General features: G+C 46.5%; 1 protein-coding gene across 7 annotated transcripts in view; it reads right to left on the bottom strand.

The window, feature by feature from the left end:
• The window catches only part of si:dkeyp-113d7.10 (eukaryotic translation initiation factor 5B), a 31560-nt gene extending 22510 nt beyond the window's left edge, over window positions 1–9050 (bottom strand). For all 7 annotated transcript variants that reach the window (XR_005707219.1, XR_005707218.1, XM_040124051.1 and 4 more), the window contains exon 1: window positions 8469–9050. Coding sequence is in view for 5 of the 7 variants with exons in the window: in XM_040124051.1 (XP_039979985.1) it covers window positions 8469–8913 (445 nt within the window). In the remaining 2 variants the exon portion in view is untranslated. The remainder of the gene's footprint in view (window positions 1–8468) is intronic.
• Window positions 9051–23747: the final 14697 nt, after the last annotated feature.

A 23747-nucleotide genomic window follows, 5' to 3' on the forward strand; every position in this document is an offset into this window, starting at 1 on the left:
ACCTGATTCTTCACAAAGTCCTTGATCCGGATACTGGAGCTCCTGATCCGGAACTCTGAGCTCAACGAGCTCCAGATATCGATCGGAAGCAGAAAAAGTTGAAGCGGGACTCTGGGCTGATCCCAGCCCGATGTTGCTTTTATACTGAATGTAATTGAGAAAACCTGAAAAGTTTTGATAAGGGCTATATTAACTTTATCATGATTTTTTAATGATTTATTAATGATCATTATTATTATCTGTGAATTTAGCAGGTTAGGCATTACGGCTGCTCCCCGACATTATTTTTTCGATATTTTTCAGAAGCTTACAACGTGTAAGAAATGCCGTCATGAAACTGATCATGTGCATTAACTTGTGCCTCTTGTTGTGACTTTGATTTTACAATTACAAAACCCTAATTCATCACTATGTCCATTTTATGACTGTTTAAACACAAACATTTCAACCATCAGACATCTGTTTCAGCAGCAACTGAGGCAAAACAAAAGCAGGAAAAATAAAAGTCCAGTCTCTAATGATTGTCCAGCATCACGACCAGCCACACCTCTAATAAAAAGAAAGAAACTGGTGGGAATCCCCCGATGTGAAGGAAAAAGAGCTGATTTCCTGCCTGACAGTCATTACTGAGGGCGCAGAAGAAAACAAAAACAGCTTCTGTTCACATGGTCCCTAAAATTAACCAGTAACCAGATAAAGTTGAATTTGCTCCAGAATAAAAAAAAAAATAGGGAGTGACTTTTAAGGGAAACAGGACAAACAACAGAGACTTTGGTTCAACAGACTCATGTTGTGGGCGGATGTGGGAATCCAACCAGAGACCCTCTGGTTAGGGGGACAGGACTGACCCTGCTGTTGTGTGATGGGTCGGGGTCACACCGTCCATATATCCATATGTCCACACGTATGTGCATATGGTCACGTGACGACCGCACGGAGTCAAACAGCGGCGGAGCTGAGCTACACGAGGAAAACTTCTCCTTTCTGCTCCGAGCAACACTGAGACCTGAATTAAACTGCAGTCGTTCCCTATGATAGTGGTTCCCAGTCTGAGGAGTCACAAGATAAAAAGGAAACAAACGATTATAAATTCAGACAGACAGGCAGACAGACAGGACAGGCAGGCAGGACAGACAGTCAGACGGGCAGATAGACAGACAGGAAGACAGGGAGACAGGCGGGCAGACATACAGACAGACAGGCCCCTGCTGCGGCAGCCACTTCACAGATATCACAAAAACGGAAGGTAGGTAACAAACAATACAAATAAAGGCTAAATTCTGTACAATAACAAAATGGACTAAATGAAGAATAAAAATAAAGACTAAAGATAAACCCAAAGCAAAACTATGTCCTGAATATAAACTGTACAATGTTTGTAATATAACATAATATGATACACTGTACATTGGTGCAGTCAGGTGGATCGATCTAAAGGACAACTACAGCTCAGGTCTTCAAAAGTCTGTTTTCTGTCACATGACAGAGAAATGCAGCAAATCATTAGAAGCTGGAACCAGGGACTGTTTGGTGTTTTTGCTTGAAAATGGTTTGAATGATTAATTGATTATGAAAATAGTCACAGATTAATTCTATGTTAATTGCCTAATCAGTTAATGGACAAACCTTTTTTGATCTCTTGGTCAGTGTTCCCCTTAGGTTGACGGCTTTTTGGGGGGTTTTACTGGTCCGGGATCAGATTGTGACCATCATCAACCTGTCTGAGCCCTACATGATTTGTATGGAGTTGAACCAGGAGTACATGTTTATTTACTTTTGCACCTCACCTCACCATTATCAGTTATATACAGCCAGGTGGAGTATTTCAGAGGGCGCTCTTAAAAGTCAACATCACCTTGGCCTATTGCTTCCCTCGTGACCTATCACAAACTAATCAATAAAAGTCCCAATCAAAGCTGTGCTGATCGGATAACCATTAGACCGAAGCATCTGAGCGGCGGAGTACTGAAGAATTCTGGGTTCTTCACCGCGGATGATCGTCAGGACGAAGGTTTGAAACGAAGATCAAGACGACCGCGAACACGCTGCAAACAAGTACGAACGAAACCTCCGCATAAACATACCAGAGGGACGCCCATGCACGCTCGCCCACGCGCTACCCCCCCGGAGAAGTATATAAGTCCAGCATTACTGTACAACCACCACAAACTCACAGGCTGCCGCTGCTAGTTGCAACCCAGGTGAGGGAGCAACGTCACCTGTACAACCTGGTCTGACTGAACCCTTTTCGCCACCCTCGTCCTCGGGAGCCAGAGGATCGTAAGCAGACCGTCACCCACGAGACAGACACATTCATATGAACGAGACGTGGCCTGTGTGGGCTGCTCACTCACGCATCATTTCTTTGAATTATTTGGAACAAAATACGGCTCAAGCAAAAGTTCCACATATACGATGGTTCGGGGCTCCCGAGTGTGCGAGTGTTTGCTGGACACGTTATAATGAAGCGACTGTCTTTGGGTTTTGGACAGTTGGTTGGACATGTGATGGGCATTTCCCACTGTGTGAGGATGTTTCATAGCGATTAATCGAAAATAATCGTTAGCTGTCTCTGCACCACAGTATGGCTCCACGTAACAGTTCTGCCAATCCTTTTCTTGATATCCGATTAATCCTTTGGTCTAATAAATCTCAGAAAACGGTAGGAAAAAAACATACTAATGTCTTCGAACTGTCCAAAAACCAAAAACGCTGAGGAAATCCTCACACTGGAGAAGCTAGAACTGGGATCTGTTTGGCGTTTTGCTTGAAAATAAACAGTTCAGCTGTTACGAAAACAGCTGCCGATTATTTTTCTGTTGATTGACAAATCTGTCAATGTTGTAATTCTTTCAGCTCTATGGTGGAATGAAGTCTGGCTGCTGATAGACTCTAACGGGAAGAGATTTATCGGCGGGAGCTGCTGAAACTGATCCTCCTCCAACACAAACTGCCGCCGCAGCTCAGAAGTCGGGTCACATTCGGTGTCAGAACAATAAGTCCACAGAATCTCTTAATACAGTCCAATGCTCACCTTACTAAACTTTGGGAGCGATAAAACACGAGCTGCATAAATCACAACATGATATCAGACTCTAGTTTCCGTTCGGAAACTCAACGAGCGCAGCAGTTATTAGCTGATATAAATCATAGCAGCTGACAGAGTTAAGAGACTGCAGGAAGCTGGATGATTATAAATTACACCTCCGGCCTCCGCAACAGACACAGAAGACACCCACGTGGACTTTGTCATTTTTCAAACTAAAATGTAAAATAATACAAATTATTCCAGCCTCTCAAATGAAAGAGTGTTCTGCTATTCTTTGCAAACTATATTTAATATTTTTTGGGCTTCGGTCAAACAAAACAAAACATTTCAAGAAGTCACATTCAGCTCTACAAAGTTGTGATGGGCATTTTTGACCATTTCTGATGTTTCACAGACTAAACGGTTAATCAATTAATCGAAAAACAGTCCAAAGATGAATCGATAACAATCGTTAATCGTTAGTTGCGGCCCCAGTCTGGCCTCTCCACCCGTTTTCTTTTTTATGCACAAACTGAAGACGCATAATAAAAAAGGTGGATGGAAACAGAGGACGAACTTTTGTCATCAGTTCACGGTCTAAAAGTTCAACTGAGGAATGAATCGACCGATTCATCAGTAATGACAATAACTGTGGGTTGCAGCCTCCGACGCCGACATTTCAGACGTGCTCACGTTCAGTTTCAGCTCCAGATAAAGAGGATTGGAGGAATGTCGTTGGCAGAGCGGAGAAAATTAAACGTCATGTTCACTACAGACCAAAAGATGAACTGATTAATTGACAGAATGAGTGGGTGGATTAATCAATCGTGATAATTATCGCAGCTTCAGTCATTAGACTTTGAACGTTTTTGTTTTTTGGTGGAGGGGGGGGGGGTCATACTAACAAAACACCTGCAGCCTCTCTTTCTAAACCTCCCCCACCTCCTCTGTCCGTCCTTTGTTTCCCTCCACAGCGAGCAGATATCAGAGTGAGAGCGTAGCCTAGTTTTCGCTATGTAGGTGCCTCACAAAGCAGAATGACCTTTGACCTGAGTGAGTCCGGGCCGTGTCCTCATTATTTCGCTGTGTGTGTGTGTGTGTGTGTGTTACTGTGTTATTCTGGACGTGTGTTTGATCTCAGCTTTCAAACTAAGGGTTTTTTGTTTGTTAGAATAAAATCCTTTTATTTATCTTTTATTTATCTTTTTTTAATTTTTTTTTTTTTAAATCAGACGTGATCCGGCGTCCTGAGAACGTGGTCGTCATGGCGGTGGCCTGGTTTTCCAGGGAGGGAGGGCGGGTGAGGGAAGCTTTGTCAGTGTGTGTGTGTTTTTTGAGTGCGATGTGTGTGTGTGCATGCATGCGAGAGAGGCGGCGCGGTCCTCAGCCAGCCCGTCGAGGGTTTTTTTCTCTTCTTCACGTGTCTCTGCATGTGGAGATGCGTCTGGCTGTATCTGCTGCTGCAGCTCTGAGTGTGTGTGTGTGTGTGTGTGTGTTTTTGTGCGTGCGCACTGCTGCGGTCACGCAGCTGAAACACACCCAAACAAACACAAACTGAATATCTTTGAGGTTTTGGTCGGATAAAACAAGACATCTGAAGACGTCATGTAATGACAGGCCTTTCCAACGTTTTCTGATGTTTCATAGACGATGAATCAGTTTATGGAGAAAATAATCAGCAGATTAATCGATAATGAAAGTTGTTGTCAGTCGTAGCTCTATTGTGTATAGCGCATCGTATCATCTACTGTATCATACTGCGTACGATGTGACTGTGTGCTGTCCTGTTTCACGCCCACAGATCTGTGTGAAAACACAGTCAAAACCGATATTTGCTGATTTTTGAAGGCCCAACAGTTGTTATTCTCCACATATCTGAACAAACTCCCGGAAAACCTCAGCTCAGCTGCTCCGGCTCTCAGCTCTTTTACATCGGGACTTCAGAATTTCCTTTTTGCATGTCATTAAATTAAATTTGGGACAGATTATTCATATCATGCACCGCAGTGTCATTTTTATTCTCTTGTTTTCTTCTATTCTAGCTTGTTTTCTATCCTCTTTTATTTTACTCTTTTAAATCCTATTTCTCTTTTTGATTTGTCTTGTGTCTCTTTTCTCACTGCCTTTTACGTTTTATACAAAGCACTCTGAACATTCCTGTTAAAGGATGCAATACAAATATCCCTGCCCTGCAACAATCGGTCGATCATGAGAAAATTAATCATCAATGCTTTTCACAGCTGATTAATCGATTAAGTCATTTATCGAGTCAAATTTCCAAACGTTGTTTCGTCTAAGATTCGATGCTTTTGTCCGTTTTGTATCCTGATACATTACATGTCGATCGAAACAGGACATCTGAAGACCTCACCTTGGACATTTTTACTTGTTTCTGTCAAGATAATGAATCAAAAAAAAAAATTAAGAAAATCGCTGCAAGATTTATCAATAGTAAAAATAACTGATATTTGCAGCCCTATTTTGTGTGTGTGTGTGTATGTGTGTGTTAGACAGAAAACAGACTGTGAGTGAATCCAACAGTCGACCACGTGTGCGCGTGTATAACTGGAGGTGAAAGGTGAAGGAGCTTCAGTCAAGCAGCATCAGTTTCCCCTGAAGAACTCTGAATTCATCATTTCACCAAAAAAATAAATGAAAAATACTCAAAGCCTACTGCTACTGAAACTCAGGGGGACAAGTCTTTACGGCGACCGTCCACCATGTTGGAGCGCGCTCTCTCTCTGTTTACGACGCAGCTCGTACCCTGAATGGCGGAGGAAGCCATATTGGAGCTCCTATACGAGCCATGGGTGGAGGGGCTCGTAAAAAAATACCAGCCAACTGTTCCGCGCTGAACATGTGCACAAGTCACATTGTGAACATTTCATTGACGTTATAGTGCTCATTTACACTTTTACAACCAAGTCTTTTCCTCACTTTTCCAGTTTCTGGATGAGCGAGTAATATAATGAGCCAGCAATGGGAACGTGCGTCACTCTGACAAAATCTAATCAGTAATAGAAATATCACAGATCTACTCACTAATCGCCCCGAAGTGGAGGGGCTGCTGTTACACTGTCCACACAAAAAAGTGCGTTCTCAATGTTTTTCCTATAGTATAATAATGAGCCGGGCAGATTATGGCCCGACCAACACAGCAGTTTTGAGGCTGACGCCGATATTGACATTTGAGAGTTTGAAAAAATCCAATAAAAAATTAATTGGACATTTTTCAGTGTAAAAATAAACTTGACACTACTCTCTGGTGGACTAACTATAGAACGGCGACACTGTTTTGAAACATACCTTTGGCGTTTCTCTGCTTTACTTTCCTGTTGTGTATCTGCTGACACATGAGCCACTTGTTTTTTTTTTGTTGTTGTTGTTTTTCTGAATCATAAGCAACATTTAGGGGCCGGCTATAAAATCTGAATGCTATTTTAGTACCAAACAAAATGTGTCTGAAGGACCGACCGTCTAAAAGGTAATTAAGGAACTGGCACCGAACGTCTGCTCAAGATCTGTTATCTTGTTGACTTATTCTTTGATCAGACAGTTCCTGATTTAATTTTAGAGCTCTGCCAATTTTAAACTTCAAGTATCAAAAAAGTTGGCACTGAATGACTGGTCTGATTAGTGACTTTGTTGACTTCTTCTTTGATCAGATAGCTCCTGATTTATAATCACCATTTAGCCAATTTTAGACTCTGTGTTATTTAGATTAAATTTCTGTGCATGAAAAACTGGTTTGTAGAAAAACACTTTTATTTATATCTGTACCGACGGCACTGGAAAGGGTATTGTTTTAGTGCCTGTGCCAGAAATTCGTGCCGGGGTGGATAATGAATCTCAACGCTCAACACCGACCGACATGTGCTCGTAATGCCGAGCTCAGAGTACCAACAGCTGTTAAGTGCCGACGAATTCGACGGTACCAACCAAAACGCGTCCGGCGCACCGGGTTTTTTCAAAACCGCCAAGTACCGGAAAAGTTGGCGTCGATTGTCTGGTCAGATTCGTACCTTCGATGACCTTCCCTTAGGGTCAACGAAGATAGGCCTTGATTTAAATCAAAATCTACAACATTTTAATATCGGCACAATGACTCAGCTGCTGATCATACTCGTACGTCTGAAGGTCATACCCGTGATCTTTGGCCCCTGTTTCCCCTTCAGTCAAAACCTGTTGAGAACTAAAGGGACTCCCTCCAAAGTGATGCTCGAGGTTTCACCCCTAACCTGAATTTAATGTCCTGATGTGGAATTTCAAACACCACAACCCTGGAGACATTGTTTGGCCTTTGGTAGTAGAACCGACGATGCCTCTGAGCACTACTCTAGATGATAAAGACCCTGAAAGACATTGAATATCTGAAAATCCAGCACCCCCGCTGCATCCTTTCACCCCTAAACCCCTTTCTTCTCCAATGAAACGGTGGATACTCAGACCCGAGTCCTTCCAGATCCATTTAAAACCATTACCAACAGACCAGCCTGCACATGTACTATTGCAGACGGTGCACTTGCACCCAGCAGGCCCAAAACTGCGGCCTCCGAACTTCTCTGCCATGCTCCCCTGGGAAGTCTAAAACCCACGGGACAATAATCCACCGGCCCCGCTGCATCTTTTCAGCCCTAAACCCTTTTCTTCTCCAATGAAACGTCGATTAAACCTCGCCGGGGTGGATGTGAGTCTCCAACCCTAACGACCACGAGGTCGTTTTCCCTTCCTGTCTCCTGCTGTCTGTTGTCTCTTTGTCCTGCCCCTCCCACCACCACCACCACCACCACCACAACCTCAACTAGCAACGCCACCCCTCCATTCCTGAGGAGGACAAGTCGAGGAATGCTTTAAACCTTATTTTAAGATCTACGAGCTTCTATAATTGAGGCCTCGTTTTTTTTTTTTTTTAACCTTGCAGCTTTAATTTTGTTTTTCACCCTGTGCTGTGGGACCCGCCACTTTTCCTCAGGAACCTGTTCTGTCAGTGGCTTCAAAGTTAAGACGTGATCCAACATGACACCCAGACACGGTATTCCTGTCCTGGGGGGGGCCTGGCAGCTCCACGGTCAGCTCAGTGAGTCCGGATTTGCCTTTGCAATCATAATATCCAGCTTCACCCCATTCTGGTCCAATTAAAGCCCAATTAGAAAGCCGCCCTGACCCATTCGAGGCCGGTTTCCTCCGCCGTGTCTCGGGACTGAGGCTTCTTTGTCCCGCTCAACATGTCAGTGAAGCCCACGAATTTGGGTTTTATCACCTGAAGGCCTCGCTTTCTGCGCCGCTCAGTTTACTCATAAACCATCAAACGGGCTGCAGAGTTACGCAATGCCGCGTTAGCGTGCTGTTGGAGGCTGGGACAGAGGGAGGAGTGCCCGGACGATGTTTGTTTGCGTGTCTGTGTGAGAATGAGAGCGTGTGTTGTATAACGGATGCCTACCCACGACTTGTCCTCTCTGCTCCAGGCGGCGTGTGTCGGTTGGTAAGATGGGCTTGGTGCCCTGCCCTCCGGGGGCGTGTAGCCGCTGCTGCTGCTGCGGCGGCGGCGGCGGCGGCTGCTGCTGCTGCTGCTGCTGCTGCCCGGGCTTTGTCCTGCCGCTGTCCGCCCTCTCGTCGCCCGCCGCCTTGCCAGCCTTGTTCTTACCAGCGACCGGGGTGCCCCCGCCGTCTGAGGCGCTGGCGTTGCCTCGGACCCGGTTCTCCCGCGACTGCAGCTGGAGCCTGAGCCGGCGGTTTTCTTGCTCCTTCACGGCCGTCTCCAGCAGCAGCGCGTTCAGGCTGGAGCCCACCGTTTTGCTTATTTCCTGGACGGCGAGCTGAACCACTTGCTCCAGCACGGACTCCAGCTGGCCCTGGAAAAACGAAATGTACACGGCCCCGTTCATGTTTTCGCCCCCTCCGGTAAGAGGGCTCTCTCATTCTCCTGTACCCGAGCCCCCAGCCCACCCCCCGGCCCTGTCTCCCCGACGGAAAGCTGGGTAAAAATCGGCCCCGGGTCGCTCGGCTGTTCCCGCAGCTGATCGGCTTGGTTCTCCGGCGGCTGCTGCTCTCTTCCCTCGGCGCATCGCGCGTGTGTCCTGCCCCTTCGGAGGCTGCCGGAAAGACCCGAGTAGACGCGCAGCAGCATTTTCCCGCCCACATGTCTTGGCCCGCGCGCGCCGTGCACGCTCGCGCCCTTGCAGCCAGCCACGCCATTTTGGCTCTGAGGAAATAACATCAGTCATCTCCCCAAATGTCAGGACGGAGACGGAGCCGGAGCCGGAGCCGCGTCGTTGCCGCAAAGCACCCGGGGAACCCGCAGCAGCTCATCCGCAAGCACCCCGGACTAACTGCTCGGCCTCATCCCGGGCAGCTAATCCGAATCCGGATCCGAGAGGTGCCGCTGGCTCGTTACAAGCGAATCTGTATCGGTTCCATCGGCTTGTGAGTCATTGTGCGGCAGAGTCGGTACAAACATGGACGGACCTTGGGACAAAGGGCCCCTGGGCGCAGACACGTAACAGCCCCCCCGGGAAATGTTAACAGTCACTTCACACTGTATATATAGAGAGAGAGGGAGAGTTAAGACACTGGAGCCCTGTGTTTGGTATTTATCAGTCCTACAGACACTTTATTCTCTTTTTTAATTCTCTGATATTTTTACACTACTTTACGTAGCGTAAATAATCCGACCTTGTGATTGTACTTGTTTCTACCTACGTCATTTGTTGTTTTGTAATTCCCGAGTAACACCCCCGTTTAGATCCACTGTATTTATCTAACTACTGTATGCTGTTTCGACCTTCTGGCCCTTTATGTTTTGGCCGTTTGCGCTTTCATTCACGACTCCGTTTACCTGTTCAGGAAATGGTTAATTGCGCGATTGGCCGATTAATACCGGGCTCAAAAGGGCAGCAGTCATCATAAAACATCAGGATCTGTGCCAGATGTAGAGCTGATGGTTACTTTCATTATCAGTCAATCTGCCAATTAGACCCGGTTTCTCGATTAACTGAATAATTGTTTAAAACGTGTCTTAAAAAAGTCCAAATGTCCATTTGTGACATGTCCTGTTTCGCCAGAGCCAACGTCCAAAGATATTCGCTTTACTCTGATAAAAAGCACAGGAAAAAACTGGAACTATTCAGCCCGATGTTCGTTATTCTGCTTGAAAAATCAATTCAACAATCAATCAGTCGTCAAAACTCTTTCTAATTAGGCCTCTGTCGATCGACTAATTGATTAATCAACTATCATTTAAGCTTTAGTCAAATGTCCCGACCAGCTGGAGCCACTAAAAGAACAACTTCCGTGTTGCCAGGTTGTGAAAGGAAAGGTAACCATCAAGTTTAAAGATTTCTTGTTTTATTTTTTTGTCAAAGCTTATAGAGTACGTGCAGTGAAATATCCATGATGCTAAAAGGCTTGTGTGCGTAAAGCATAATTATTAGAACAAGAGTCAAAAGCAGGAATCAGAAAACAGAAACATTCATAATGACACGTGTAGTAAATCGCGTGTTGTCCTGATGTGTGGTTTGTTCTCCGTCAGATGTCACGCTCTGTGTCTCAGAGGTTTGCATTGTAAACGAGGTGTGTGTGTGTGTTTGTCCTGTTTCTCCTGTAGGGCCTGTGCACCACAAACACACACACGGTGAATTACTCTTACGTAACATCGTGGACGAGAACAATAAGTGCCCTCGGCTCCCGGGGCTAGGTTTCTCACCGAGTCTCTGGTTTAATCTGGTTTTAGGGTTAAACATGATCACTATTATATAAATTCGCCAAATCGATTATGTCATGGTGACAGCGTACGACCGTGATCCCGCAGTGCAACATGCGATTGGAGTCCCACCCTCTTCCTGGTTGGCTTCTGTCCCCGGGGCTGAACACGACGCTTTTCACGGCAGACATTTGGACCTGTCAAACGCAGGTGTAACTCTGAAACGTTAGCGGTTGCTGGAATGAAGCCGCCGCTGATGCTGGTAGTTTCCCCGCCGTCTTTTCCTGCTGGGACAAGACCAAATATCTGCCGTGGGAAAGGTTTGCGAACCTCGATGAAGAAATGGGTTCGTGCGATGGAAGTGTTTTTCTCCAGGCCGTGTTCACATTTCAGTCTCTTTCTCTGTGAACGAGGACTCGGGACTCTCCTGGATGATCTATGATTATATTTCGTGGCTGCAAGTGTCAATCGCTTCGACTCAGGTTTTCGTCCATCGTTGCGGCGGACAGGTTCGACTGCTACACTGCCCATGAGCCTCTGCCAGAGAGGAGGCCGGTCAGAGGTGTAGAGAACTGAACGCACTTTGAGAGCAAAACGCTGCTGAATTCCTCCAAAGTCGAGCTCAGATTTGAAAGATGAAATCCGTCTTTATGTCCCCGGGCGTCTTGTATCTTTAATCAAAGAACCAGATGTTTTTAGACCCAGTTTTTCGTCTTTTGTTCTGGTGATTCAAGCAGGAGGAGTTTCGTGTCCATCCGAGCTCCAGCTGTGAGTCACTAACGTCAGGTGTGTTTCCATCCACGTGTTTTAATGTGCTTTTTTCAGTGAGCCCTTAAAAAAAACGGAAACATTGGATCAGCCCGAGCGACTAAACGCTGACGTCCGTGAAGCGTGAAGAGAGGAAACCGTCAGAATCTGTGAGGAGCCGTGAGGAGACCGGAACCTTCCTCACATCAACACCTGGAACCAGCAGAAACGTCCGGTTCCATCACGTTCTCCACGTGGTTCTCCATCGCCCGAGCTTCGACTGCAGCTCTTTCAGTGACCCCGTCTTGCCGCGTCCTTCTTCTTCTGTGGTGGTTTAGAATCAGCCCATATTCACTCAGCGGCAGTGGAGGGAAACCAGACTTCACTCAGGTTTTTCACCATTCTTTGGAAGTTTGGTTAAAATTTGCTCCACATCTGGACGGAGACTTGGTTGGTGTCTTTGGGGACAACCAGATTTAGATTAGTAAGATTGACATGATAAGTAGCGTTCAGTACCGTCCCGTGGGTTTCAGACTTCCCAGGGGAGCAGAGAAGTTGGGAGGCCGCAGCTTTGGGCCTGCTGGGTGCAAGTGCACCGTCTGCAGTAGTACATGTGCAGGCTGGTCTGTTGGTAATGGTTTCAAGTGCATCTGGAAGGACTCGGGTCTGAGTAACGTGAGTTCGATCATCCCGTGAGTGTCGACAGTTGTGCTAATCCTGCATGTCAGTACCCGGGGCCGCAATCGTGAGTTACGGTGTAAACGCAGTGAAGGCGGCGGGTTTGTTTTGGGCAGGAAAGTCCTGACTCATCGGCCCTTTACTCCGGCATTACATCACGGACAACATCACAGCGTGGCAGCGGCGGAGGGGGGAGGCAGGGCAGCTCTGCTTTGTGTCTGCAGAGGCAGTCGCCCTCCCCGGCTCTGATTGACCGCATGCCGCAGCGGAGGGACACTCCCCCTAAAAAGAGCTGCGCCTCTGCTGCGGGCGGTACGGTAGCGGGGAAAAACGCCGAGCCAGCGGCCCGAGAGGGGGGCGGGGCCAGCATCGTGGTGGATCGTCTCCGCCTTTGTTGTGAGAGGCTGAAAGAGGCCGAGCCGTGCCGCACCTGGCCGGGCCACACGCCCCCCCCCCCCAACCCCACGCCTCCGGTCCCTCTCTGGCCGCCTGTGCGAAGCCCCGAGGCGGCCTGGAGCTGCAGCGGCGGCCCGCTGCCTGCTGTTGTGTAAGTTTCCGTCCTCAGGCCTGTGGTGTGAACGGACCGTGAACGCAACGCTGTTATGTCACCGGTGTTTACAGGACGGGCTCGTGCAGACAGAGAGCAGCGGGGAAGTGGTTTTGATGGCTTCCTTCTCGTTTCTTCGTCTCTCGCATGCAACGGTGGCTTCAGAGACACGACTCAAAAGCCTGAAAGGCTCCGACCTTCCCCTCAGCTGCACAGGCGGCCCGTGACACCAGCCGGTGCTCGCTCACTGGCGTCAGGCCTCGGGGAGCCGCGAGGGCTGGGCCTTTAATTGTGACATCAATTAACAGTTAAGTTGAGATGAACCGGACACGGGACAGTATTCACTTCCTCACTCTGAGCTACGGGGGATCCGAGTGAGATTTTTTTATTTTCCATTGTTGGCTCCTTTAAGTGACATTTAGCCTGACGTGAAAAGTTTAAAGGGTTTTCCTCCTGGTGGCCGAGCGACACTGAGCACACACTTGTACTTTGAGTGTACTGACGTGTTTCTGACAGGAGGAGAAAAAAGAAGAATAAGGTAAGAAAGGGACGACTCCAGGTAAGACGAGGTGAGTCGCATCGAGGACGTTTTAAGTCAAAGTTTGAAACGGTAAATCTGCACTGAGACTTTTGACATCACAGCCTTGAGATAATAAAGTCAGTTATGGTTCAGTGGGCCGGTCATGACTTCACGGGTCCAAATCAAAAGGCCAAATTTATTATTATATTCACCTACTAAGTAAAAAAATCTATCAAAATCAGGGGATGGTCACTCAATATTAAAATGAGGAATTTTTGAAGTCAAAACTTCAGTCAAAATGAAGTGATTCTGATAATGAATTTAAGATTTTAATGTCGTAAATCTTTTTAACTTTTTACGTTACCGTTATGGGATGATAGGACAAGATTGTGTGTTTTTAAAGTCAAAACCTTTAAAGTAAACGTTAGTTATTAGATAACCAGAGACCGTCTTGTGATGGGATCACAGCAGTCAGCATCTGTCAGACCCATGAGTCACGACCACATCATCACAGGAGTAATCAGTAATCACAGCCACATCATTACAGGAGTAATCAGTAATCACAGCCACATCATTACAGGAGTAATCAGTAATCACAGCCACATCATCACAGGAGTAATCAGTAATCACTACCACATCATCACAGGAGTAATCAGTAATCACTACCACATCATCACAGGAGTAATCAGTAATCACTACCACATCATCACAGGAGTAATCAGTAATCACTACCACATCATTACAGGAGTAATCAGTAATCACTACCACATCATCACAGGAGTAATCAGTAATCACTACCACTTCATTACAGGAGTAATCAGTAATCACTACCACTTCATTACAGGAGTAATCAGTAATCACTACCACATCATTACAGGAGTAATCAGTAATCACTACCACATCATCACAGGAGTAATCAGTAATCACTACCACATCATCACAGGAGTAATCAGTAATCACTACCACTTCATCACAGGAGTAATCAGGAGTAATCAGGAGTAATCATTACTACTGATTACTCCTGATTATTGAGAGGCGTCGTGGCCGGTGGGATCCCGTCACAAGATTCTCTCCAGTTTCACCTCATGTCTTAGTGGACAGGAATGATTGAAGCTGGGACTGAATGTGGGCCAGACCGACTCGCTCAAGACTCGCTACAAAGATCAGGACTGTCAAACCAGAGACCAGGTCCACATCCAGAGTCCTGTCTGTGGTTCAGGTTCAGGAAAGATGGTGGTTTTGGTTCAGTGTAAATAAACAAGTTGTGCCTGAAGTCACTGTGAACTGTTCCTGGATTAAACCAGACCAGAACCAGGTGCTGTGATAGTCGGAACAGAACCATAAACCGGTTTAATGATGCTGGACTCGCTACAGGTGGATGTTGTGCTGCAGGATCAGATGTTTTGGTGGAAAACAGACACGTCTGTGAACATTTAGCTGATTCGTCCAGTATCAAGGTATTTGTGACTTGTCAAATCCATGAATGAACATTTACTCATCGCGTTGACAGAAACGCGATCCGGTCGGGATCATGTTTCCCACTGAACGTATTTGCTGTTGCGGTTTAGCCGAGTAGAAAGGTAATTTCCAGGAGACAGCTCTCCTGTCGGACTACCGGCACGGTGAACAAAGACCCTGCGGGGGTCCTGACAAAGCGTCGGTATGTGCATGAAAGCCAGACCTACCCACCGAACCTCTCATCCCTAACTTTTTGACTTTCCGTTGAGTTTAATTTCCTGCTGCTGCAGTTTGTGCACGTTCATCCTTCATGTCTCACTGTTGCTTCATCCCGTGCCCCGGTGTTTCCACGCTGCTCCCGTTGGTTTTATCCTGCAGTGTTTCTGCTGCAGCTCTCACGGATGAGAAAGGAAACCGTCGGGAGGGAAGACCTGCTGATCTGACCTTGAGCTCTAGTTTTCAGGCTGGGGGTTTTGGCTGACGGGGATGAAGCCATTGGGCCTTCTTCCTGCAGAAGAGGGGCCCCGGACGGTTTTACGAGGCATGTGTGCCCGTATGGGCCTGTATATAAAGCCGACGGCTGCGGCTAATCCTATAGGCTGCCACAGAGATTTTATTGTCTCTGCCTTGGATACCAGCCCTTCCTTAGGAACACTTGTTTTTAAGAGGTTGGGTGGATGGGCTCCCAAATTATCCAGGGGAAAAACACATGGTTCCTGACGGGGAAACTATGAGTTAGGACTGAATGAAGAGCTTCAGCCTGACACAGAGAGGCGCGTCGCCGAAGAGCAGAGCGATGAGTTTCTGAGATAATTCGAAGGTTTCATTCATGAATCAGGATCCGTTCAATTAACCTTGATGGAGGAATTCAACCCGGAGAAGTTTCAGAAGGGAAGACATCCAACGTTACAACAGTTTCTTCTTAATTTCCTGAGTTTCTTCTCCACAGTATCTGAGGAGTCCATCACGCATGGACATGAGCATTGGATTGATCTTTCAGAAGTTCCCAGACTTTTTAAAACCACGTCATGCGCACGCTCTCAGTTTGACGTAAAACTGTATGAAGTGAATCAGAGTGAAATACTGAAGTGAAGGTCACTTCTCAGTCACCCTCACAAATAGAAGTCAGCAGTCCGATACCGAAATAATCTAGTTAACTTAGAACTGTCCTTCTTCTTCTGTCCTCGACCCCTCAGGTTCACCTGGTTACCCCCTGGAGGGGCCCGACCCCAGGTTGGGAAGCCGTGGACTAAACTCTCTCCCTGTCTATGACGTAGTTAAAAGCAGCTCCAACAGTAAAACGCTGTGATACTGAAACTACATTTGGTACTTTAATGTGATACTGGAACTACAGGAAGTACTTTTACTGTGATACTGGAACCACATGAAGTACTTTTACTGCGATACTGGCACTACAGGAAGTACTCTTACTGTGATACTGGAACCACAGGAAGTACTTTTACTGCGATACTGGCACTACAGGAAGCACTTCTCCCACCTCTGCTGCAGACGGCAGCAGCTTCTCTGTCTCTGTTCAGACCTCTGCTTCCGTTTTCTTCCTCCCTCAGCAGAAATTTGCTCCCGTCGACCGGCCCGAGTGAAATAAGGTCAAACAAATACACCTGGGCTTAGGTGGGTTTCGCATCGGCGGACTGAAACAGCAGAGGCTCATATAGCGACAACACATCTGGACCGCGATGTGGCGAAGGCGACAGAGTTTGTATCCGGCGTGTAAACTGAGCGTGTTTGAATAGAAACGCTGAGAAGAACACAGGGAGAAAGTGCTGGTGTGAAGCCGAGAGCTAAAAACGGCATCATGTGGGAAACTGAAGCCCGAAACCCCGCTACTGATTTTATCTCGACGCCCAGTCTCTCGTCCTCACTAACTACTCCCACGGATTCAAACGTCCACTTCCAGGAACGTCATTCACGCTGCCGAGCGTTGAACCGAAGCTCTCTGCAGGCGGTGGAGGTGCTTCCCAAGGCAGGGGGAGATAATATGACAAGATCTGAGAGAACAACGCTTCGCTCTCGGTTTCAAAGCAGACGTCTTGTGACATTCTGTATTTTTCATATTGTTAAATCCCGTGCCGGAAGTACCCACTGCAGCACCACATGTGGATCAGTCCGCCGCTGAAAATAGTCCCCAACAAAAGCTTGATGTGTTTCCTCCTGTTTGTTTGATGAAAGCTACAGTGAGCAGCCGTTTTGGGAACGACTGAGCTTTGTGAGGTGTTTTTAAAGATTTATCATCTTAGTAAATGAACTTTCATGCACAGTGGAGTCTAAAAGTGATGAAGGTGCAGCTGGTGACGGCTGCAGTTTGAATCAGTGTGCTCCGGTCCCCTTTATTCTTTTGGTAGTGTGCTGTCCTTGTCGTGAGACGATTCCGTCTCCTAGAAATTACGTTTAGATCTCTCTAAAGGAGGAGACACACTGAAGTAACATGCAGTGTTCAGTAAATTCAAAGTTCAGGACTATGACACCAGAGGCCCAGTTCACATCCAGAGTCCTGTCTCTGGTCCAGGTTCAGGAAAGACGGTGGTTTTTGGTCCAATGTAAATAAACAGGGCGTGTCTGAAGTCACCGTGAACATTTTCTCTATTAAACCAGACCAGGATCTTTCCCGAACCTGAACCAGGCGCTGTGAGAGTCTTGCGACTCGTCAAATACATAAATGAAGAACATACTTTCAGTATGTTAACAGAAAGCAGATCCCGGTCACGGATACGTTTCCTTTCCCCGAGACAAATCCCGCCAGACGAGCCGTGAGGTCGTCAAAGTGAACCAATCTGCGTCTTTCTTTAAAAATGAAACTGTGTCATTACGCAGACAAATGGTCCCTGCCAGTGTTTTACTGCTTTACTAGATGTGATGTTTGTGGATCCATATAACTCCCGCGTTAATGCGTATGTGGTGTTTTACTGCTGTAGCTGTACACTGTAAAAAAACTCAAAGTTTCAAGGCACTTTGACTCAACTGCTCAAATTTAGACTTTTCAGATCCAACTCAGAATCTTTTCTTCTGTCGATTCACTGGAAGTTAAAGTAACTCAAGTGTGTCTGATGTGTCCATTACAGATTCTTGGTTTACAAAGGAGCTTGAGGTTTTTTTTTGTGTTTGTTTTAGTCATTTGTTGCGTAGGTACAAGCTTTTCCCATCATGACGTCTCTTCCTGTGTTTCTAAGAGTCAGAAGGAGCCCGAAGCCCCGGTAACGGAGCAGGAGGGTCCACATGACGGTTCGCGGCACGCGATCACAAAAAGACGCGTGTCCACCGTTTACATTTTTATATCAGAAAAAAGAAGGAATCGCAATGCGTGCTGGGAAGTGTATGCGAATAAGCTAACAATGTTTCTGAATGACTTGAATTGCAGAGTTAAGTAAACGATCAATTGGACATTCAGTCAACCGAACTCACGATTATTAGTTCTGAAAGTTTCATTAAAATAACTTGAGATTTTACAGTGTAAATGAGAAAGTAAAAACAGGGAATTTGGTTTTCCCGCGCCGAACAGACTAAAGAGCACGAGTTACCAGAACTGTCTCGCTCTCCGATCAATCACCGATGAAGATTCAGAATTATCAGGACTCACTCAAGTTCTCGGAAATGAGAGACGAATTTGATTTGTCGGCGCAATTTCACTCTTTACATTAAATCCTGAGAGTTCAGGTTTCTGAAAAGAGCCTGGAATCGTTATTAATGCCGAAGAATCGAAGTCACGGTGTCGTTTTCAGTAGTTTAAGTAGCGATGGGCCTGTTAATGTACAGAAACACATCCCACTCTGTGAGATGGCCACGTGTTTGTAGCGTCGCCGTCCTGTCGGAGCCACACAACAGCTGTTTTCAGCTTTGATTATAGAGCACGTTTAAAATCAGCATCACCGGGATGAAATGGTGGGATAATCGACCGATGATTCTAATCCAATAAAAACAGACACAAGAGTCAAGCTGCTCCACAGTTTAGAGCTCGATCACCTTTGGGCTTTAACCCGGTGAAACGGAGAGCAGCGATTGGTCAGCAGATCTGAGGGGTCTGATGAGCAGTTCGGAGATGCGACCCGGTGCCGGTCCGAGCAGAGCTTTGCAAACAACCGTGTGCCGGTAACCAGTGAGGAGAGGCCAGTGCACCAGTACGGCCAGCGAGGCAGACAGGAGTCTGACTAATCCAGTCGAATTCTCTCCACCCAAACAGGAGACGCGATCCTTCAGTCTCGTAAAGAAAAACAGGGCTTTAACTGGAGAGGAAGGGAATGAAAAGCCGTAGCAGCTGCCAGAGAAACGTACGATGTTTCGCTCTGAGATGTGCTGGAGTAGAAGCAGAAAGCAGCAGGAAGTGGAAGGACCGGTACCTCGAATTTGCCCTTAGGTAAACGTGCTTGGTCACTTTCCGTACCCGTCCGTCTACGTTTGCCTGCAGTGAGAGCACGGCGGCTTGAGGAAGTCTTCCGTGGCGCGAACAGGAGCTGAGCGAGGACGTGCTGCCGACGGTTTCAGGTGAACTCCCGCGGGGGCTGATTTAATCCCTGCACCGGCGTCTACAGGCAGAGAGAGCATGCCTGTACCCGACTCACCTGCGGTCACACCTGCAGCAATACTAGGGAGACGTTTAAAGACACGTAGAGTTGCATAACAGAGGAGATGAAACACATCTGGCACAGCTGGACTTCCACAGACAGACTCGGAGGGGAAATTGTTTTTCTTCGGAGGCTTGAACTTAATAGGAAACAGGAAATCTTTTTTCTTCAAAGAGGCTTTATGGATTATTAATGAACTGATGTATCAACACAGACAAACTGTTTGTGCAGGTCCAACTCATTTCTCCTATTTGACCGTCTGACCTCATCGTTTACAGCTGCGCTTCCCCTCTTTTTTCTAACACGTCAGTAATATCTGTTAATATCTGAGCTGACCCCCCCCGTCCCTCCTTCTGCCAGCGCCCTGCGGATCAGACAGTAGTTCTGATGTCTGGATTAAATCCACTGTGATCGGTCGTTCAAAGGATGCAACAGGTTTCTGTTTCTGAATATCTGCAGCTGTGAAACAAAACGACAGCAGAACAGAGACATGCATCGTGTTCTGGGGCCTTTTGTGAATAAAACCTCACAGTCGGGGCTTTAAACATGGTCTTGTCCTGAGGTGTTTGAGATTTCTGGCGTCGTTTCCCGCTTTGATTAAAAAAGAAGCTCAGTTGTTTGTTGTTTTTAAGAGAGATTTTGGAGAGAAGAGAGAGTTTCTTGCTTGAAGTAAATCCTTTTAATTGTATTTATCTATTTGATCCTTCACACCTGCTGTTCCCACCTTCAGGCTCATGAGATGTCAGCGTTTACTGTCGCAGCTCGGCCTGTTGAAGGCAGGGTCATGTTTCTCCGGACTGGGAGCGGACCAACACGCTAACTGGTCCTGTGGATCGGGGGAACCTTAAAGTGGCTCAGAAGAAAAAAGGGATTCTCTTCTTAAAGACGTTAAAACACCTGAAACGGCGTCTTTTAGCTGCTCTTTCACTCGGGGCTACTAAAATTAGAAATAATTCAAATGTAGTAGGTTTAAAACCTAATGACATAGAAACAAAAATATCATTATATGCAGATGATGTAACTATTTTTCTGCAGCCCAAGAAATCCCCACTGGATGCCCTTATTTTAAACTCGCACCTTTAAACGTCTGGATGAACACGTTCCCCAGACAAAAACAATTATTCTGTTTCATTTATATCTAAAGCTCAATCAAGAACTAATCTGGATCCAATTTCTTTCTCCCGGAAAAAAGAATCATTTCTACAAACACCATAACAAAGGAGCACAACACAATATGAAACTATGGGAAAATGTGCTTCAGTGAAGAGTGGGAAGATAAATAAATCTAAATACGCTTTACATGTCATATGTACCTTTCAGTTCCAACATGCAGCCTAATGCCAATCTAACGGTTTGATTTAGTGAAGGGATCCTGTTCATTAATGTTTTATTCCTTATTCTTTGTCTAGTTTTTGGTCCATTGTTGTTTTTTCTTTCTTTTTGTTTGTGTGATCTCTTGTCACATACAATCAGGCGCGTTATGAGTATTATTTCCTGTATTTTTCGACCCTCCCTGAGCTCCGTACTGGGAAGCTTTTCCTAACACGTGGTGAGTTCATATGATCTACGTTCCTGCTGCGACTGACTGAAATGTCCCGGATCAGGTTTAATCCACGACAGACGTGCAGCCGAGACTAAACTCCTGCGAGGCTCGGCTGCACGTCAAGGCCGCTAACGTGCTGATATTAAGAGCAGGGGAAATGCAGTGAATATTTAGAATCATCGCTGGCCAACTTTCAGAAATGAAGAATCTCAGCTGCTGCTGGCTTCCTCACGTTGTTCCCTGTGCTCGGGTTGTTTCCGGGTGAGACTGAGACCTGTGCTGCGGAGCGTGGAGGAGAGAAACCCGTCAGCAGACGAACCTGCGCGGCCGCAGGTTTCTGGACTTTCCTCTGTCAAAACCGGCAGACGGATCCGGTCGGAGGTTTGAGTCTCTCTGAAGTAAAAATGACGAGTATCGGCAGGATCCGAGCGCCCACAGACATCAGAGAGAGAGAGTGTGTTCAGAGAGACTGAGAGAGGAAGGGAGGGAGGACGAGAGAAGAACGGACGAGGAGATTTTCTGGACTTTGACGAAAGGAAGAGGAGATTTGTATAAATGAATAGAGATGAATCTGATTCAGACAGTGACAACCTGCAGAATCTCACTTTGTTCCGACTCTTACATTCACACTGAAAATGATCTTGTTCTTCGCGAAGACACTTTGACATCGTCTGGTTCTTAGACTCGTTGCGTCGACACAAATTAAAAACCTATGTGAAATGTAACCCTAATCTGGAATTAAGCTCCAGTCCCTTCAAATACTCAGATGGTTTTCAAAGTAAAAGCGCCTGCTCTTCTAGAGCGGTGTGCTCACGTCTTCGGGTCAAATACCAGCGTCGTGTGGATTGTCCGGGATGTTTGGGGAAAGCGCGTGTGTACGCGGAGCAGCCAGGACTGTCCAGCCTTCGTGGCCGGAGCACCAGCGCCGAGCTCGGTCCAAGAGCCGTTCGGGTCTCCGGCCACGGACCGAGGGTCACTATTGATCAGACGGAGGGAAGAGAGAGAGAGAGAGCGGCACACGAACCACCGAGTGCTCGTCCGTGGGCGTTGTGTAACATCACACACACACACACACGTGTGTTTGCTGATTTAACACATGCTGAGTATGAGCTGTGAGAAAACAAGGGGACACCTGCGACGCTTAGATGTGTGCGTAGACAGTAAAGTCAGCCTGACGGCAGCTTCTCATCCTGCTCTGATTCCTGCTGGATCCATCTCCTTCTTCTACGCTTCCACCGTTTTCGCTCGTCTGTCGTTGACACTTACTTTAATCCTTCTATTTTTTATTCTGCTCTGTGAGACTTTTGCTTTTTATTAATCTTTGTGCAGATGAAGCTCAGGAGTGACCGAGGAACGAGACCAGATAAAACCACAGGATTCAAAAAATATGAATCTGGTTTGTGTGTGTTTGCGCGCGCCTGTGTGTGTGTGTGTGTTTGTGTGTGAAAAAAACCTTTAAAAACAGAACATTCATGTGTTGCGCACCAAACCACTCAGAAACACACAACATAACACACACACACACACACACAGATATTTCCCTCCTGCCCTTCAACCTCAGTCCAAGGTGAAAATCTCCATCAGCTGCAGTGTGAGGGGCGACCTGCAGGGGGAGGAAGAGACAACAAGGAGGGAGGGGGGTGGATGGAGGAAGGATTTCTAAAGTTTATTAATGTTTATATTTATTTATAGATATGAATTTATCCCTAGTTTACATTCTCTACATGGTTTATTAATAAAACTTTACTATTAGTATCATTATAGAATTTTCATCTGGATTTGTTTTCATTCTATTTTTATTTATATTCTATAAATTTAATATTTTTTTCAACTATTGCTGTTTGTTTTTTTCATATTTTACATATTTTTTGTTCGTTCTTTTAATTTTGAAATGACCTTTCTTTCATTTTTATTTTTTTATTTTACATTATTTACACATGAAGTTATGACCATATATTATTTCCTGTCCTATTTCCATTGTGATTTGTGTTTCGGTCATTTCAGTTGTGTTGTGTCTTTCTCATCAGTTTATCCGTGACTGTGTGTGTGTGTGTGTGTGTGTGTGTGTGTGTGTGTCGCCGCAGCGTTTCCCTTCGGCGTGAGTTCGGTTTCCAAGGCTTCACGCTGTCGTAGGCCGTAGATGCAGCGTCGTCGTAAACTCTGCATCCGTCCTCGCACTTCACTCCATCCTCCCTTCGTCGGAAATGAAGGCGACGGCTTAACGTTTGCTGCCTGTCGGTATGAGATTATTCTCAGACTGTAAAATCCTCTCGAGAAAAACAGAAGGTGAGAGGAGGAAGAAAGCCGGACAGAGGGAGGGGACTAAGAAGAGACGACAGACGACGAGACAAAGGAAAGGGAAAGAAGGAAGGAAGCAGGGAAGGAGAAGAAAGTCAGATTTATGGTTGTGAGGTGAAACAGTTTCCTGTGGTGAAGTGTTTTGTCCAGACACATCGGTGTAAGTTGTGTGTGGTCAGCAGTTGGTGGGGGGGGCGGGGTTTGCTATATTTGTCGGGTCCGAAAACCGGGAGCCCCCTATACTTGTGGGATCTAGTAGCTTTGGGGGGGGTCAAAAGGCTGTTTGACGGTCCAGACCTGGTTTCTTGGTTCCGGTTAGAACCAGGTTTAGGTCGGGGTTAGGGGCTACATTATGTCAATGACGGGTCCCCACGAATAGAGTAAAAGAAGGAAGTGTGTTCGTGTCTGTGTGTGTGTGTGTGTGTGTGCGCGTGTGTGTGTCTGCTAACAGGATGCTGAGGAATCATTGCAGTTACTGCAGTGGCAGCAGGACGGCAGCCAAAGAGGGACAAAATACTCACAGCAGCTCAAGTGCAGTTTACTGCACTTTCAGTCAAGACACAGTTTAGGCCAGACCAGGCCAGACCAGGCCAGGCCAGGCCAGGCCAGGCCACGTCACATCACCTCACCTCACGTCACGTCACGTCACGCC

The sequence above is a fragment of the Xiphias gladius genome, chromosome 3, assembly GCF_016859285.1.
Source record: "Xiphias gladius isolate SHS-SW01 ecotype Sanya breed wild chromosome 3, ASM1685928v1, whole genome shotgun sequence".
Classification (NCBI taxonomy): domain Eukaryota; kingdom Metazoa; phylum Chordata; class Actinopteri; order Istiophoriformes; family Xiphiidae; genus Xiphias; species Xiphias gladius.